Genomic DNA, 16,838 nt, shown 5'->3' on the forward strand with positions numbered 1-16,838 from the left:
AATGTAAAGACAGTAAGGATAAATGCTGTAATACTACTATTACTACAAAGTATTGCCATTAATCTCTACTCAAGTATCCAATAAAGAAAAGTAGAGTTTGATGTTTGATGAAAGCTTTTCTTCTCCAGTTTGAAGGATTTTCATGCTTTCAGTTTGGTTGAAGAAGGAAGTGAAGAAGGAGGAAGTTAACTATTTAAGGAAAAAGAAAGTGGAGAGTGATGTCTGGAGGAAACAGAGAGGAGAGAAATGTTACAACAGCGTCTGTATGTGAAGTCTTACTGTGTGTGTGTGTGTGTGTGTGTGTGTGTGTGTGTCGCTCCACAGGTTGAGTCCAGAGATCTTCCTGAAGAGGCCGGTCGTTGAGGGGAACCGCTGGCGTCTGGACTCCGTACTGAAACGCAAAGCGGTGAGCGGGAAATGACTTCTTCAGTGGTCCGTCGTGGTCAGCGAGTGAGACAGTGATGTCATTTTATGGAGGACTAAAGCTGCCGTTATAATAAAAAAATAATAGACTCAATCGTCAAATGAATAATTACGCATAGAAAAAAACCCGTATTTATTTATTTGACAAATTACTCATTATGTATATTCTTTTTAATTTATTGTCTTTCAAAATGTCTTTCTGTTTTTATTTATTTTGCTATTTATTTGTTTCCCCGTTTATTTGTTAATTTCTGTATTTAAATGAAGGGACAAAATTAATACATTGGGATCTGATTAAGTACCAAATAAACAAATAAATACTTTTTATTTATTTATCTATTTCTTATTTATCTATTTCTGCGCATATATATTTTCATTACATTTACATTTATTTCTTTATTATAATAATTTAATAAATGGATGAAATAAGGGCAGCTTTAGTTCTCCATAGCTTTAGCACAAAGCCATCAGTGACATATCATACACACACGTTACCTCAAAAGAAGAGCTGGAGCACGATGTTCATGAAACACAGATGATTGTTCAGACGTTACAGCTGCTGATGTCGAGCCGTCGTTGTCTTCACAGCAACAAGGCGTTCGGATCTTTGTGATGCTGTACAAGGAGGTGGAGTTAGCGCTGGGCATCAACTCTGAATACAGCAAGAGAACGCTGCTGACGCTTCACCCCAACATCAAGGTGAGTCTCTGCATTTAATACCTTAAATGTATTTAATGCATATAGTTCATATATTTAATAATGTACCTCCACATGTTTACCATACAAACATGTTTCCCTGTCTGAGTTCTTGTATAAATGTATTTCTGTGTTTATTTATTTACCTATTGATTTATTTTTTAATTTCTGTATGTAGTCAATGAAGGGATAAATTATGATGTAGTTAAGTACCTACTAAATTAGTATTATTAGTACCTAATAAATCATACAAAACATGTAATTTGTCAAATAAATAAATACATTTTATGTATTTATTCTATTTCTGTGCATATTTATTCATTTTTATATTAACCTGCACATTGTGATAAATGAGGTTTTTATTTCTACTTTTCTTTCTTTAATATAATAAATATATTTTTTAACTCATTAAATAAATAAATAAAATAATTTCAGCTTTAGCACAAAGACTGGAAGTGGGGAGAAAGACCTCTCCATGAAAACACCCTTAATTCTGCCTAACTTGAACCTTAATATAACTCATACAGATTAATCATATAAAGATTCACTCCCCCACAGTTGTCATGAACGGTTATATTATCTATATAGACCAGAACAGTTGTTAATTTCGAGCTGTAAACATGTTTATTTCTGCTGTAAAGTTCAGCTTTTTAACATAGAGTTCTATGGCGATCGACTTGATTCTGGAGCCTCAAGTGGCCGTTTGAGGAACTGCCGTTTCCTGTCTTGAGTTCTTGTATATTTATATATTTTTTTTTGTCTTCCTCCAAAGGTGATGCGTCACCCCGACCACGTCTCCTCCGCCGTTTACCTGTGGGCGCATCACGAGAAAATCATCGTCATCGACCAATCGGTGGCCTTCGTCGGTGGGATTGACCTGGCGTACGGTCGCTGGGACAACAGGGAACACCGGCTGACGGACGTTGGGAGTGTTACACTCTCACACCTGGAGCAGGTCTCACACACACACACACACACAAATTCTCCTTTATTTATTGAGGGAATACTCTGTATTACTATTTATGACGCTGACCGTGTTTAAATGATTCTCAGGCGGAAGCAGCCTCCTCCAACATGGCCGCCCCGGCCAACGGCAGCGGCGGCGGTGGCGGTGCCGCCGCCCAGAGCAACGGGAAAGCCATCTTCACGGTGACGGACTCGGCGGACCAGCCCAAGCTGAAAGGTCAGGGGAGGGCGAAGAGGTCCAGGTTCAGCATCCGGAGACACCTGCAGAAACACGGACTGGCCACGGCCGACAGCGACAGTGAGCTGGAGGAAGAAGAGAGTGAGTGGATTTATATTTAGATGATATTTAGTTATGTTTATTGACGGCATGATGGTCTCATTATTTACGTTTCTCAAGAGGACAGTTGTGATATTTTTTTTTTGAAGTGTGTTTGTATGAAGTTCTTCTCCATAGTCAGTGTATTACTACAGTGTATTAGTACAGTAGATGGAGTACCAGCTCTGGAGCAAAGTAATGTACTGCTGCGGACGTATTTTAGACACCGAAAAGAATTTAACATAAAACATTATTAGGCAACAGTGTCGTCCGTCTCGGCCATTCGAGGTATTAAAACGTGTCCCGGAATGCAAGAACATGAGTTGGCGTTTTGTTAAAGCTTCTCATGCGGCGGCGTCGGCCTCCGTCTGTGCTGCCGTCTCAGTGTTTGTGGCCGCTGTGTTCAGGTTGGTCCAACAGCATCACCAGCCAGCACACTCTGATCCCCGGCAGGCTGGCGGAGCTGAGGATGGCCGCTCCGATCGGCCAGAGCCGGGCCGGTGAGTGGGTGGTGATGCCGCGTGCAGAGTGCTTTGCTGTGGTTCTGATCCGGATTGAACGGACTTTGGTTCTCTGAGTTTGCAGCTTTTATTCCTTTCGATGCGGCAATCTTTTGATGTGGACACTAGCAGGAATCTTTGTGGCAAATCTGACCGCGTCACTATTTTGGAAAATAAATTGGATTTTTAAGATGGAGATTTATTCAGTAAATCTTTTAGTTGATTGAATTTTTAAAATGAATTGTCTTGAATCTGTTGGTCAAAGCAAAAAAGTAAAAAATATTTGCTGGTTTTTCACTTCTCAAATGTGACAATTTGCTGCTTTTCTATCATCTTAAACTTAGAATTTTAAAGGTTTTGGAGACATCCCTTGGGTCTTGTAGAACTTTGTGATTGATTTTGATAACAAAAATATAAAAGAATTGAGGTGATGGAACACATAGAAGCTAATAACCACATTATTGCTGTTCTTTTCTTTGATTGCTCTACATTTACTCACGTTGTTTGTTTTAATGTATTTCAGGTAAGTAAAATGATTAAAACAATGTTTGAGTGCAGTGTGCATGTCTCCTCTCTGAGGTTTTAATAATCCCGACTGAAGTGCTTTCTTCCCTCCAGCTGCTGTTTAATTTCTGCTGTCAGAGTATTTCCAAACACCGATATATCACATGGTTGTGTGCTGTAAAAAGATCAGACCACAGCTTCTCTCTTAAACCAGTCACATGTGGTGTTGTTCTTTATTCTGTAATGTCTTTGTTACTGGCATCAAACGGGAGGAAATGGAGCATTTGTTGGGGACTATTTTCAGCAGCGGATTAATCCACATTTGGCGACTCCTCTGGTTGTATAGAAGTCTATGAGAAAATGACTCTACTTCTCTCTCGAATTATTACCTCAGTAAACATGAGTTTATGGTCTCAATCTCTAGTTTCAAGTCTTCTTCAATACAGCATGATGTTCATTTAGTAGATTATGGTCCATTTAGAGTCAAACGGACCATAAAGCAGGGGGATGCTTTAGGGGCGGAGACCAGAGACGTATACGGCGTCTCTACGTCACTCCTCCTCAGTCCTAATATGGTCACTTCCTGTTCACTGGTTGCAAAAAAACCAAGATGGCGACGGCCAAATCGCTTCGAAACATCGGTCCACAAACCAATGGGTGACGTCACAACGACTACGCCCACTTCTTATGTACAGACTGTGAGAAATACATCAGATCACCCCAGTTTTATTGCATTGTACTGCTGATAAATAACTGTGTGTGTGTGTGTGTGTGTGTGTGTGTGTGTGTGTGTGTGTTTTAGTTTTAGGAAGCGACTCAATGCGTAGTCTGCATTCGGGGGTCGGGGAGTTGTTGGGAGACACGCGGTTCTGGCACGGAAAGGACTACTGCAACTTTGTGTACAAGGACTGGATTCAGCTGGAGAAACCGTTCGATGGTGAGAACACCGTCACGCTCACAGTTTACGGAGAGCAGAGGAGGGAAGAGAGAGAGAGATTTATTTCACTCTCCCGTCCTCCTCCTCCTCACATTTCCTCCTGTTGTAGATTTCATAGACAGACACGTGACTCCCAGAATGCCCTGGCACGACATCTCCTCGGTGGTTCACGGGAAAGCAGCTCGGGACGTGGCCCGACACTTCATCCAGCGGTGGAACTTCACCAAGGTGATTCTATCCTAAATGAATAAAAGTGTTAATAATAATCTGCATTTTTCATGAGACACAAGTGTCACAGTTGTCACTTTCTGTGTACAGACCTTTCTGACGGGGAAAGCTGTTATCTAGCACCAGACTCCATTGACAAAAACAGTGATTTTACCGTTGCTGGTCTAGCGCTGCCTCGATCGGTTAGTTAGTTAGTTTTTGACTTCGGTGTTTTAGAGATTCGATTTGAATTCACCAAAGTAACACGATAACACACAAACTAACCGATGGAGCAACTCCTGTGTTCTGAGAGGTAAAAATACTGTTTATTTCAATGGAGTCTGGTGGCTTGGAAGAGAGCTGAAATGGAGAAAACGGCTTCAGTCCCCCCGTCGTAAAGGGCTCTCTTTAGACACCTAAAATAAAACATCTGTATCAGGAAGTGAAGCTGCTATCTATGTTCTCTTCAAAGACACCAGACTCCATTCACAAAAACAGTCAGAAGATACCTGCAATAAACAAACGAATGGAGAGAAGTGACTCTGCAGCCGACCACGTTGCTGTCTTCAGTACATTTGGTACCTGTGTTTCAACTTTTCCTCTGTTTTCTCCTGCAGCTCGTGAAGCCGAAGTACCGCTCCCTGTCGTACCCGTACCTGCTGCCCAAGTCTCACACCACGGCCGGAGAGCAGCGGTACCAAGTCCCCAACTGCGTCCAAGCCAAAGTGCAGGTCGGTGCTTATTCATTTTATTTTAAGACTTTAAGACGTCCCTTTACATCATGCAGCTCGACCTGACTGTGGTTTCAGCTCCGAAACTCTTTTACGTGTGCAGTGCAAATCTGCTTTTTAGAGCTGGTGTCCCACAATGCAGTGCACCAAGGAAACAAAGCTTCTCACGGCTGGGGAAAAAAAAAAAGGAAAACAGAATTTGGCGAGATGAGTTCAGGAGGGTCCCAGACAACCAAAGAAAGTGGTTAAACACTTTGCTTTCCTCTTGCTTAGTTTAGTTTTCAAAGACATGTCTCATCACCTCTTTATGAATTAATTTCTGTTTATTTGCACTTTAGAAAGTAGAAATTGTAAAAATGTACTGTTGAAAAAACAACAATAAAAAGACAAACGACAGAGATTTATAAAAATGTACAAATTACATAGAAGTTTATGATTACAAGTTGAGATACAATAACATTTCTCCCTCCCTCCCCCCTGCGTCCTTCAGATCCTTCGCTCGGCATGCGATTGGTCCGCCGGCATCAAATACCACGAGGAGTCGATCCACAACGCCTACGTCCACGTCATCCAGAACAGCCAGCACTTCATTTACATCGAGGTACTCGCATGTATCCACAGGTCTTCATAATAATCATCTTAACATCAGTAATCAACTGGGGAAGTGTAAACTGTGAATTTCTTAGTTCTTACAAAAGCAATAGAAGAATTAAGTTTTTCTCCATTTTGCGTCATAATTAAATTTAAATCAAAGTCCTTTGTTCATTAACAGACGTGTGTTTGTGTTTCAGAATCAGTTCTTCATCAGCTGTGCAGACAACAGACACGTTTTCAACAAGATAGGAGACGCGATAGCCGAGCGCATCATCAGAGCATACAGGTAAAGCGCACACACACACACACACACACACACACACACACACACACACACACACACACACACAAAAGTATTAAATTAACACACACTTTATAAAGTGTGTTTAGCCTCAGCTCAAAATAACTGCTGAATAATTGTCTTTGTGTATGTGTACTCGGGCTTATCTTGAAATGACTTCCCAGAAACACACACACACACACACCCACACACACACACACACCCACACACGCAGTGCAGGGGTGTGTGTTCCAGAGAACTAACACACCGATGTCTTCTTGACATATTGCGCGTTTCACTTTGTCCTCTGTGAAGATTTATTTGAATATTTTCCTATTTGAGCTTCTGTCTTTTTTTTCCCTCTCTGTGATAAATTGAGGAGACACACACACACACACACACACACACACACAGAGAGAGACACACTTTACACAAACCCGACCTGGTTTCTTCAGCGTACAAACAATAAGATGACATAAGGGAAACATTAAGCGTCGACATAAACTTCCTCGTGAATTCTCAAGGTGCTTTTTCTCGTCTCTTTGGCTGTAAAACTGTTAAAGTGACACAGTTATTTAAAAGGTTATTATGATTTCATACTCGGCTCGGATCAACTGAAGCATTCCGTCTCATAAAGTTCCCAAAGTGCCTCATGAAGCAGTCGAGATCAGAGCCAGAATAAATACACTTTCACAGTTTTAGCTTCACAGATAGAAAGTTGAGACAAACTTTTGTCGTATTTTTCTGGAATGATTCACGTTAGAATGTTCTAACCAGCAGCAAATGTAAAGTTCAGGTCTCAGCCAGTGTGTGAAATACAGGATTTTGTCTCTAAAATCGTAAGACAATTATCACTTGCAAGTGTCACTAAAATGTCTTTATTCAAACTGCTAAATATTTATTCATGTACGCCATTGTCTGTTCAAAATGCTGGTTATTAACTAACAATATAAATGTTTTTTAATCTTTCAAAAAAGCTTTGAATCTCTCAAAAATACCCCCCAACAAAATATACATTAACGGTTACGTTAATGAACACATTTCACATTTGAGCCAAGTCATAATATTTGCCTCCTCAAAGTCTCAAAAAAAACCCTGCATATATGCGGAATTTAGTTGGAAACACAGTATTAGACGGCGTTTGTTCACCTCAGGAATGTTCTAGAGCTAGCTTTGTGACTCGGCCTCATTAACACTGTTTGAACATAGTCATTGATTATAATAATGGATCTGATGAGTTATCGATCCTCCCTCCGTCCTCTTGTGTTCTTATCTTTCTGAATCATCAGCTGTGAGATGCATGTGTCATCGTTCTCTTTCTCCGTGTGATCTGAAAACGTTTTCAGGGAGGGAAAAAAGTACCGAGTGTACGTGGTGACGCCTCTGCTGCCGGGCTTCGAAGGAGACATCAGCACCGGAGGAGGCAGCGCCCTCCAGGCCATCATGCACTTCAACTACAGGTGTGTGTGTGTGTGTGTGTGTGTGTGTGTGTGTGTGTGTGTGTGTGTGTGTGTGTGTGTGTGTGAGACGATAAAGCTGCCTTTTACCCACCTTCTGTTTGAGTTTGTCTCATGAGGGTAAATCCCCAGTAATAGTTTATTGCCACACCTTAACTCTTTAACCACAGTGCTGTAAACCCTGTACGTGTGTGTGTGTGTGTGTGTGTGTGTGTGTGTGTGTGTGTGTGTGTGTGTGTGTGTGTGTGTGTGTGTGTGTGTGTGTGTGTGTGTGTGTGTGTGTGTGTGTGTGTGTGTGTGTGTGTGTGCGTGCGTGCGTGCGTGCGTGCATGCCATTCCTTTTGAGGCTGACACTCATTATCTAGCCTGAATTCTTGAGTAAACACTCAACCCTCTCCATGCAAACACTGTGAGACACTTACACGACACACACACACACACACACACACACACACACACACACTCACACACAGGCTTGAGGAATGTGGATCTGCTGCTCATCCACTTTCTGTTTTCTCTGCAGGACCATGAACAGAGGAGAACACTCCATCATGTCCCAGCTCAAGAAAGAGAGTAAGTATTTTATTTTGCTGCTCTTTTATTTCCTGACATTACTTAACAATATTTCAGAGACTTAACGTCAGTAAAATGTTTGTATTTATTCCTTAAAGGCGCAGTGTGTCAAATATGGCGCCATCTAGTGGTGAGGTTGCAGATTGCAGCCAGTTAAAACGTTTTAATTAATTTTAAAAATACACAAACATAAAGGAGATAAATAATATCACAGTGGAGGAAGAGGCAGAAAACCCACCTAAATAATGTTTCATTTTCACTTCACTTTTTCATTATAGAGAAAACAAAATGAATACACATAAGATAAGATGTAATATTCATGTTTGAGTATTAAGTATTTGGACAAGATATATGATGTCAATAATTTTATCACGACGAATGAAAACAACAATAAATATAATATAAAAAAATTAAACATGGAAGACATGGACAACAATACATGTAGAAAGCAATTACAAAACAGCAATTAAACTCTTTAAAGCGTCTTTTGAAACATTTTCTAGAGAAACATTTTTTTGTGAGGTGGGAAAAGACGCTCAAATGTTATGGAAAATTTAACTTAAAACAGTTATTTGAGGAAAAAATGTATTGTCAAATCACATTCACTTTACATGAGTATCTCTTGTGTGTTGTTAGTCTGACTTTTCTTTATAAATATCAACATGCAAAAACTCCAAGAATCCTTTAAAAAGTCGTTCATCGTGTCCTAAATTTGGTGATTGGAGTATATTTCGTGAAATCTGACTCTGACTGGTTGTTGCTGGTTTCCAGTGGGAGACCAGTGGATTAACTACATCTCCATCGCCGGTCTGCGGACTCACGCCGAGCTGGAGGGGAAGATGGTCACCGAGCTCATCTACGTCCACAGCAAGATGCTCATCGCCGACGACAACACCGTCATCATCGGTTTGTTTCTCACGTTTTGTACGCCGGTGTGTCAGCGGCTTGACTTCCTCCATCACAAGATTAAAAGATGACAAGATGTAATGAAATATTCCCCTGAGTCCAGGCGGAACATGTATAATAGAGGAGAAAGAAACTATAGAGGAGAAAGAAAATATTTAAAAAGCTTGAAAATGCTACAAAGAAAAGTAATTTGGTTGATACTTTGCTGCTGGTGTTCTAAACATTTTTGTGTTTTTGAACTAGAACTGAACCTTTTAAAGGTTCCACATAACCTAAAGCAGAACTGTGGTTCCCAAACGTTTTGCCTTCTGACCCTTTTTAAATGAGGAAATGTCTGAAATGTACCATAATGAGATATGGTGTGAAAAATGTGGCAGGCAAAAGATGTTTCTTTTATTTTGTCCACGCCCGGCCTCACAGATAACTGTACAGCGCAGCTACAAATAACAGAAACTAAAATAAAACTCATTGTAAATAAAACTACATCCTTAAAGATTAGAGTTACTACAAGAAACTTTCATTTTGTGTCTGAAAGTCTGAGGTTTTACAACAATTTAATAATAAAATTCTTTAATTGTTTCTGTTATTTTGTCCAGCTCCCATATATTAAATATATAGGAAATCATTAACTTCCATACCCTTAATTTGAAAGTGAAGTCCTTCATATTTTAAGTATTTAACAGATCTCTTAATTATTTTTGTTAATATACATTTCTTTGGACTATTTAATTTCCTGTATTTTACTCGTATGAACGTCAACGTGTAGTCTGAACTCAGGTGCTGCAGCGCCCCCTGCTGGTGGACTCTGGGATCTCACTCCTTTGTGTTTCTGCAGGTTCTGCCAACATCAACGACAGGAGCATGCTGGGAAAGAGGGACAGCGAGGTGGCGGTGATCGTCGAGGACTCGGAGACGGTTACTGCAGTGATGGACGGGCAGGAGTACCAGGCTGGAAAATACGCCCTGCAGCTCCGCCTCGAGTGCTTCAAGTACTGACACATTATTTTAATGATTTCATCATTTATTCATGCGGAGCATCTTTATAGGCTGTAAAGACATTTAAACATGAGATAAGAGGAAGTTAGGAGGAAGGGAAAACGTCTTGTCACACTTGAAATTACTTTTTACACTATTTAACAATATTTGTTATTTTTTTTATTTGCATGCAGCAGTTTTATTTATTTTTTATTCATGGGTCATTTTAATGACTTTTATTTTGGTTGCATAGATATTTATCTCTAGTTCAAAGCATGTATTTAAATGTCTATGGGTGGATTATGAGACGACGGGCTTCTGGACAAAGACGTCTTCTTCACCCAAAGCACACAGATGTAGTGATGCGTTTCCTCTCTGAGGTTGTTTTGCATCTTTTTGAAGACGTAATGCAACTTTTCCTGATTTTGTGTCTCTTTGTTTCTTCTTTTGGGTAATTGTTTGTCTCTTTGTGGTCATTTGCTCATTTGTGGGTTCTTTATGGTCTTGTTGTGTCTTTTTTTAGTCGTTTTGTCTGTCTTTGTGGTCACTTGCGTCTCTTTGACTTACATTTTGTAGGTGAAGGCCAGGGGGGCCCCTGACACTTTGGGCCCCTGTACCCAGTTCGCCCGTTCAGCAATCCATCCATGTAACTGTTTTTTGTGGGGCTGCCTTAACGAATATACTGCCCCCCCATTCGAGTATCTCCACCCACGGCTTTAGAACTACATTTGCAGAGGATCGCCATCATTTTCTAACGAGCCAATCAGAGCAGACTGGGCTTATTTAAAGAGACAGGCCCTAAAACGGAGCGTTTCAGACAGACGGTGAATACTGATGTTTTCAGACAGACGGTATGAGACACAATGGCATGCAAACATATTCTAGTAGAAACCAAAAATAAGTATGAACCTGAAAATGAGAATAATATGACCCCTTCAATTCAGTAACACAGTGGATCGTAAATGTAAATCTTTTTTTCATTATTCGAGTTTTTGTACTTCTGTTACATTTCCTCATCACGTCTGCTTCTCGTTGCCAAATATCTCAGCTCGCAATATCCTGCAGTGTTTCAGCATTTCCTCTTTTCTGGTGCCGTCAGCGTTTCTTCACGTCTCTCACCTCACTTGCCTCCTCACCCGCCTCCTCACCCACCTCCTCACCTCTCCCGTCTCTCTCCCTCTCTCTCTCTCAGGATGATTTTGGGCGCCAACACCGATCCCTCCATCGACGTGTCGGATCCCGTCAGTGACCAGTTCTACAAGGAGGTCTGGATGACGACCTGCGCTCGAAACGCCACCATCTACCAGAAGGTGAGTCCGACACGACGGCTCCCGCTTTCTGTTTGACGCTTTATCGTGTTTACAAATAGGATCATAAATCAAATCATGAAATGTCAGTTGTGTTTTTAAAATTGTTGCGATTGAGCAGATTTTATTCCAGTTTTGTGAAACAAGCGTTTACATTCACATTTGTTTGAATGATAATTTAAAAAAGTTTAAAAACAAACACCTGGAAATCCTGTTTGCTTTTTTTATTTTCTCTTCAGGTCTTCCGAAGTCTTCCGTCCAGCGACGTCCGTAGCATCCTGGAGCTGGAGGGCTACCTCGCCAAGCCGGGCCTGGAAAAGGAGGACCCGGCCCGGGCTCAAGAGGAGCTGAAGAAGATCCGCGGCTTCGTGGTCCAGTTCCCTCTTCAGTTCCTGTGCGAGCAGAACCTGCTTCCCCCCATGGGCTGCAAGGAGGCCATGGTGCCCATGGAAGTCTGGACCTGAGACCGAGAGGGACTCGCCGGTGCATTCATGTGTTCACGCACAACATCAGGACGGCTTTCAGGTTAATGAGACCCACTCTGGTGCCATTTAGGAGGTCATAGTGGCTGAAAACAGCCTTTTTAAATAAACTGACAGCTGTATCTGATAACATGTTAACTTTGCACTACAGTGGTTCCCCTCTGCAAAAATACAATAGCTGAATAATATTTTCTAACCAGTCTGTCTGTGCTATAAAATCCTTGAACTTGGTGCAGTCTGTCTGTGCTGCAACGCTCCTCAACAGGAGCCAGTTAAAAAGAGTTTCTTTGGAGATAAAAAGCTGGTGTTTGGATATAATTTAAAAACGTCTGACCTACTTACTTTTATTATTGTTGTAGTATGAAAATGATCACAAACACCTGATGTAGTTGTATCTCCATCATTGGTTCTTTCGGTTATGATAATATACTTTCTAGTGGAAGCAAACAGATTGTAAACAAATGTATGTGGACGACAAATTACTACAGAACATCCTTCACAGTTGACAGACGGTCTTTGTGGTTCAACTCACCTGCTGTTCTTACTCTAGTGTAGTTTTTAATATTTAAACTTTCAATTTGACCGTCAAAAAAGTTGTTTTCGATAATCTGGAATAATTCAATATGATAATTTATCATCTGTCAATTGAATCACATCCTGATACATAATGACCCCGTCTATATTGATAATAACAAGCACATACTGACACATACTCAGTATATGTGACACATGGTTTTGTAAACTCATTCGTGAATTGAATACAATTTATTTATTTTCAGAAAACTTTCTTTATCCTAAAATAGATCATTTTCAAGATATTTCAGGTGATTATACACTAAAGAAAACATCATTTTAAACATAACATTCCATTTCCGATGTTGGATCCCCTTTAATGCTACACGCTGGCTCTTTAAGGTAGCCTGTGTGGTCCCAGCTGATCCTAGAGAAGATGGGTTTTAGCTGCAAAATGACCTCCAAAAATGGCGTCAGCTGTGGTTGTGAACAAAGCCTTTTGTACCAGCGGTGTCACCGGATGCACGTGAATAAGTTTCACACTGACACTGTGTCGTTGGAACAACATGGGGACTACGATGACACGTAAACGACACGCACGTACCAACAAACATGGAGCGCAAACCACCATGCTTTCGCTCTACAGTCTCCTTCGTTCTGCAACAACACTATGCAACGTCCAGGGCCGGCAAACGCAGCTCTGAGGGTTTTAAATAGACACAAAATAATAAAAATAAGAAGAAGGGGACTTTAATGAAGGCGCAGAGAAGAGGATGAAGAGCTGTCGGACGTCTCCAGCCATTTTGTCTCGTATCTCTGAAGCTTTTTAATATTTATGTCAAACAGGAAATCACAAGTGCCAAAGATGAAAGACTGTTGTTAGTACAGTACGTTCATTTCATTCATTACATTCCTCATACTGTTCTACGTTTAGCCTTAAGTGACCTGTTTTTATGCTCTGATCTGGTCTTTGTAGTTCTTTTGGTAGAACTTTACGGGTCTGTAATTTCTAAATAAAAACATTTTCTGGAAAGAGCTGCTGCAATTTGGTGCTAGTTACAGTAACAGAGAAATCTTTATTCATGCCTAAATATAAAACATTCATTTGATTGGAGAATTTACTCTCCTTATAATAGTTTTATGCCTAAAGTTTAATTTTAATTTTAATTTAAAAGAATCTAAGTAACATTTTTAGTTTTTTGGTATTCATTCTAGAAAACGTGGACAAATAATCAGCCTTTCCAGGAAATTACAGACTTTAATAAAGCGTTGCCGTTCTGTTTTTTTTTTTTAACTGCATAACTTCTCAGATTCATGCATGATAAGTTTATTACAATGCTACGTTTCATTAATGTCAGCAAGCGGGAATTCTTTAGCAACAGCCAAGTTTATATGAACGGGCAACATTAGTTTGTTGGGCAACAATTGAGCGGATGCAAGTTCCTTCAGCACCTTATGTTTCTGCTGCCACCAAGTGGCCAAGAAATTCTATTATTGCAGCTTTAAGATATTTATTAGTGCAGTTTTAAGGTTTTTGTAGTCCTAAAGATATACTTAAAGTTTAAGTTTATTTAGAAAATTAGAAACAATGGTGTGCAGCCTTCACGCTGTTAAACTCAATGTCAGATCATCAGAATTTTGAGAAAAAGTCTCAGATTCTCTGACGTTTCTGGAACGCAGCATCAATGTTCCTCCGTGTCTTCCTCGTTGGTCTGTGAGTGATCTGCATGATGCTGTTTTGTGCTATAAATTTGGCAACAAAAAAAAAACGGTAAAGGTAGCTGACAGCATGACAGCTGCTCATTGCCATCAAACATAACAGATGAAAGCATGAAGCTGAACTGGTTGCCTTTTTAAAAGCCATGGACGTTATTGATGCTAAACGCTGTGCCTGTGTGTCGTCCGGATGCACCTGAAACTTCTCTTCCGTTATTGATGGAGGCTCTTCTTTTTAATCGTCCTCTCTACCTCCCTGTGTTTCTACCTCCTGCTCCAGTGCATGTTTTTAAGCTTTAAAAATCAGGAATATTTGCAGCTATTAACCCCCGAAACATTTTACCAGGTAAAGTCATCTGAAAAGGCAAATAAAAGAAGTTTGCTGTTGTGTGCAATGTCAGAATGTTTAAATCTAAAACATGAAGTATATTGACAGACAAAAACTGACTTCACCCTTCAGAAATAGGATTGTATCATCAGCAAAGAAGTTGGTTTGGATGGAAGTGTTTTCTGTGCATCCGGAATAACTGAATTTAAACCCAGAAATGTTGATATGAGTATTGTTTTAGGTCATTTCTGAGTTATCTGGAACACGGACATACTGTGCACATGGATTCATAACAGGTGTAAATGGGTCGCCTCATTTTCCTCACACCTGACGCCTAGAGGATCAGAAAACGCGTCCTGTTTCTTTTAATCACTGTGTCTCTATGAAAATGCACTTTTTTTGCACAGACTGTTGTTTTCTTGTGGCGACCCCTTAAATGATCTGCACGTCATTTGTCGCTTTTTGTGAAATGGATGGAATAAATAAATGTAAGTCGTTAAAATGTGGTCTTCTATCAGAATGAGCTATTTATATTCATCATCTTATGAAGCTGTGTTCATCAAGTCTTCTGCTAAAAGCCGGTTTAAAATACTGTGTTCTTAAAGTTTAGCTCAAGTATATTGGTTATGTCAGTGGTGGTAGAACTAAAAATCATAATAAATGTGATAAACCTCAAGACAAACTGAAGAACCACGTTACCACTCTGTCTGTGATTCGATGTAAACAACTGCTCAATCTGTTCATAGTATTTCTAGACTCAGTATATTTAAATAAAACTTCTTTTAGGTAAACTAAATACATTCACTATTTCACCACCAGAAGGTTATTCCCGCCAGCATTTACAGGACTTTGCAACAGCGTCTAGACTATATTTTACTAGTTCTGACAGTTATTTTACTCAGAAGCTCATTTGTAAGCAGTTGTTGAAGAATGTTGATTAAAGGAACTGATTTGTAAATTTACAGAAAATGAAAGATATTAGATAAAAAAAAAATAAAAGAATCGAACAGCCAACTGAATAAATAACTTTTTAGGCGTTGTTGGAAGACAGAGCTTAGGTGGAAACAGAAAAAAAGAAGTGATTTAAGGGCCAGTGCGTAGAATTTTGGGGGATTGTAATATAATATTCAGAACCATGTTTTCATCAGTGTATAATCACCTGAAACTAAGAATCCTTGTGTTTTCATTAACTTAGAATGAGCTGTTTAAATCTACGTAGGGAGCAGGTCTTCTTCCAGGAGTCCGCTATGTTCTACGGTAGCCCAGAAAGGACAAACTAAACACTGGTTCTAGAGAGAGACTTTCATGTTTTTACTTTACCTGAAGGCCACCGTAGTTCTCCACACGCTTGTGAAACATCGGTAATGTGAGCGTGTAAAATTGTGGTATCGCCAGCTGTAATCTGACTTCCTTTTCCCCTAAAGAAGCGATATTGTGGTTATGATCATCATCGTTACCACTGTTTTCCACTCAGCTTTTGTCATCAAATACTTCACACAGTCCTTTAAACATTTGGCTTATTTTATCCATGACACACAGTATTTGTATTTCATTTATTTGGATATTTTCTGCTGATTAAGAGTTTCCTTATTGTGAGGCAGCAGCTCGAAACACTGAACCCTACAACAAGTAAACAAGACGTTACTGAAGGGAGCTCACTAATTAAATATTGAATGTTTTGCAAGTTTTTGTAGAAGTGCCTTTTGAAAAAGCCTCAGAACAACTTGAGATTATAACAGCATTATTTCAGTAAATGAAATACATTTTATCTGATCTGTTTGCGTCTTCATCCTGTCATCCCACCTTCCTCCTCTCTCACTGAATATTCATCTCCCCCCTCTCTCTCTCTCTCTCTCTTTGTTATCACACTGTCACCAAAAGGAAAACCATGTCACTGATGCAAATGAGCATCAGCTGTGTCCTCAGAACACCTCCACGGTCCTCAAGATCCTCCGTCCTGCAGCTCTCATTTGTGTCACTAGGCGGCGCCACAGGAAACACAATCTGACTCTTACTCTGACAGAAGTCTGTGGACACCTCTGCACAAATGGGCTTTAATGGGCTTCTGGTCCGGGTCTCTTTGTCCTGGTTTGTTCTGGGCTCCTCTGGGAGGCTGTCAGAGCAGCAGCTTAATGACGTCACAAATCCGTGTCAAATTATATCTTTGCATTTTAAAAAAAAAAGGCACTATTGTTATTGTTTACGATTGACAGGAGCAATAGAACGTATATAGACTGTTTGTTGTTGGTTTTTATATATTTTATGTAGATTTTTATATGAAGGCTGTCTATGAAGGGAGGTGGAGAGAGTCTTTATATATGAAATGATTTAAGAGGCTCTGGATAATTTACACCAAAATATTTAGGGTTGCAACTAACGATTGTTTTCATCGTCGATTAATCTGTCCATTTTCTTGATTAATTGATT

General features: G+C 40.0%; 1 protein-coding gene across 2 annotated transcripts in view; it reads left to right on the top strand.

The window, feature by feature from the left end:
* The window catches only part of pld1b (phospholipase D1b), a 36,752-nt gene extending 21,835 nt beyond the window's left edge, over positions 1–14,917 (top strand). For both annotated transcript variants that reach the window (XM_068710200.1, XM_068710199.1), the window contains exons 12-26: positions 325–406; positions 1,012–1,122; positions 1,892–2,074; positions 2,173–2,404; positions 4,208–4,342; positions 4,452–4,570; positions 5,167–5,280; positions 5,771–5,881; positions 6,072–6,160; positions 7,501–7,614; positions 8,135–8,184; positions 8,956–9,090; positions 9,926–10,079; positions 11,258–11,375; positions 11,612–14,917. In XM_068710200.1, coding sequence (XP_068566301.1) covers positions 325–406; positions 1,012–1,122; positions 1,892–2,074; positions 2,173–2,404; positions 4,208–4,342; positions 4,452–4,570; positions 5,167–5,280; positions 5,771–5,881; positions 6,072–6,160; positions 7,501–7,614; positions 8,135–8,184; positions 8,956–9,090; positions 9,926–10,079; positions 11,258–11,375; positions 11,612–11,836 — 1,972 coding nt within the window. In that variant the 3' untranslated portion in view covers positions 11,837–14,917. The remainder of the gene's footprint in view (positions 1–324; positions 407–1,011; positions 1,123–1,891; positions 2,075–2,172; positions 2,405–4,207; positions 4,343–4,451; positions 4,571–5,166; positions 5,281–5,770; positions 5,882–6,071; positions 6,161–7,500; positions 7,615–8,134; positions 8,185–8,955; positions 9,091–9,925; positions 10,080–11,257; positions 11,376–11,611) is intronic.
* The last annotated feature ends 1,921 nt before the right edge of the window (positions 14,918–16,838 follow it).

Source organism: Cebidichthys violaceus, unplaced genomic scaffold (genome assembly GCF_023349555.1).
Source record: "Cebidichthys violaceus isolate CVI_PGR_0920_01 unplaced genomic scaffold, fCebVio1.0.p SCAF_15, whole genome shotgun sequence".
Classification (NCBI taxonomy): Eukaryota; Metazoa; Chordata; class Actinopteri; order Perciformes; family Stichaeidae; genus Cebidichthys; species Cebidichthys violaceus.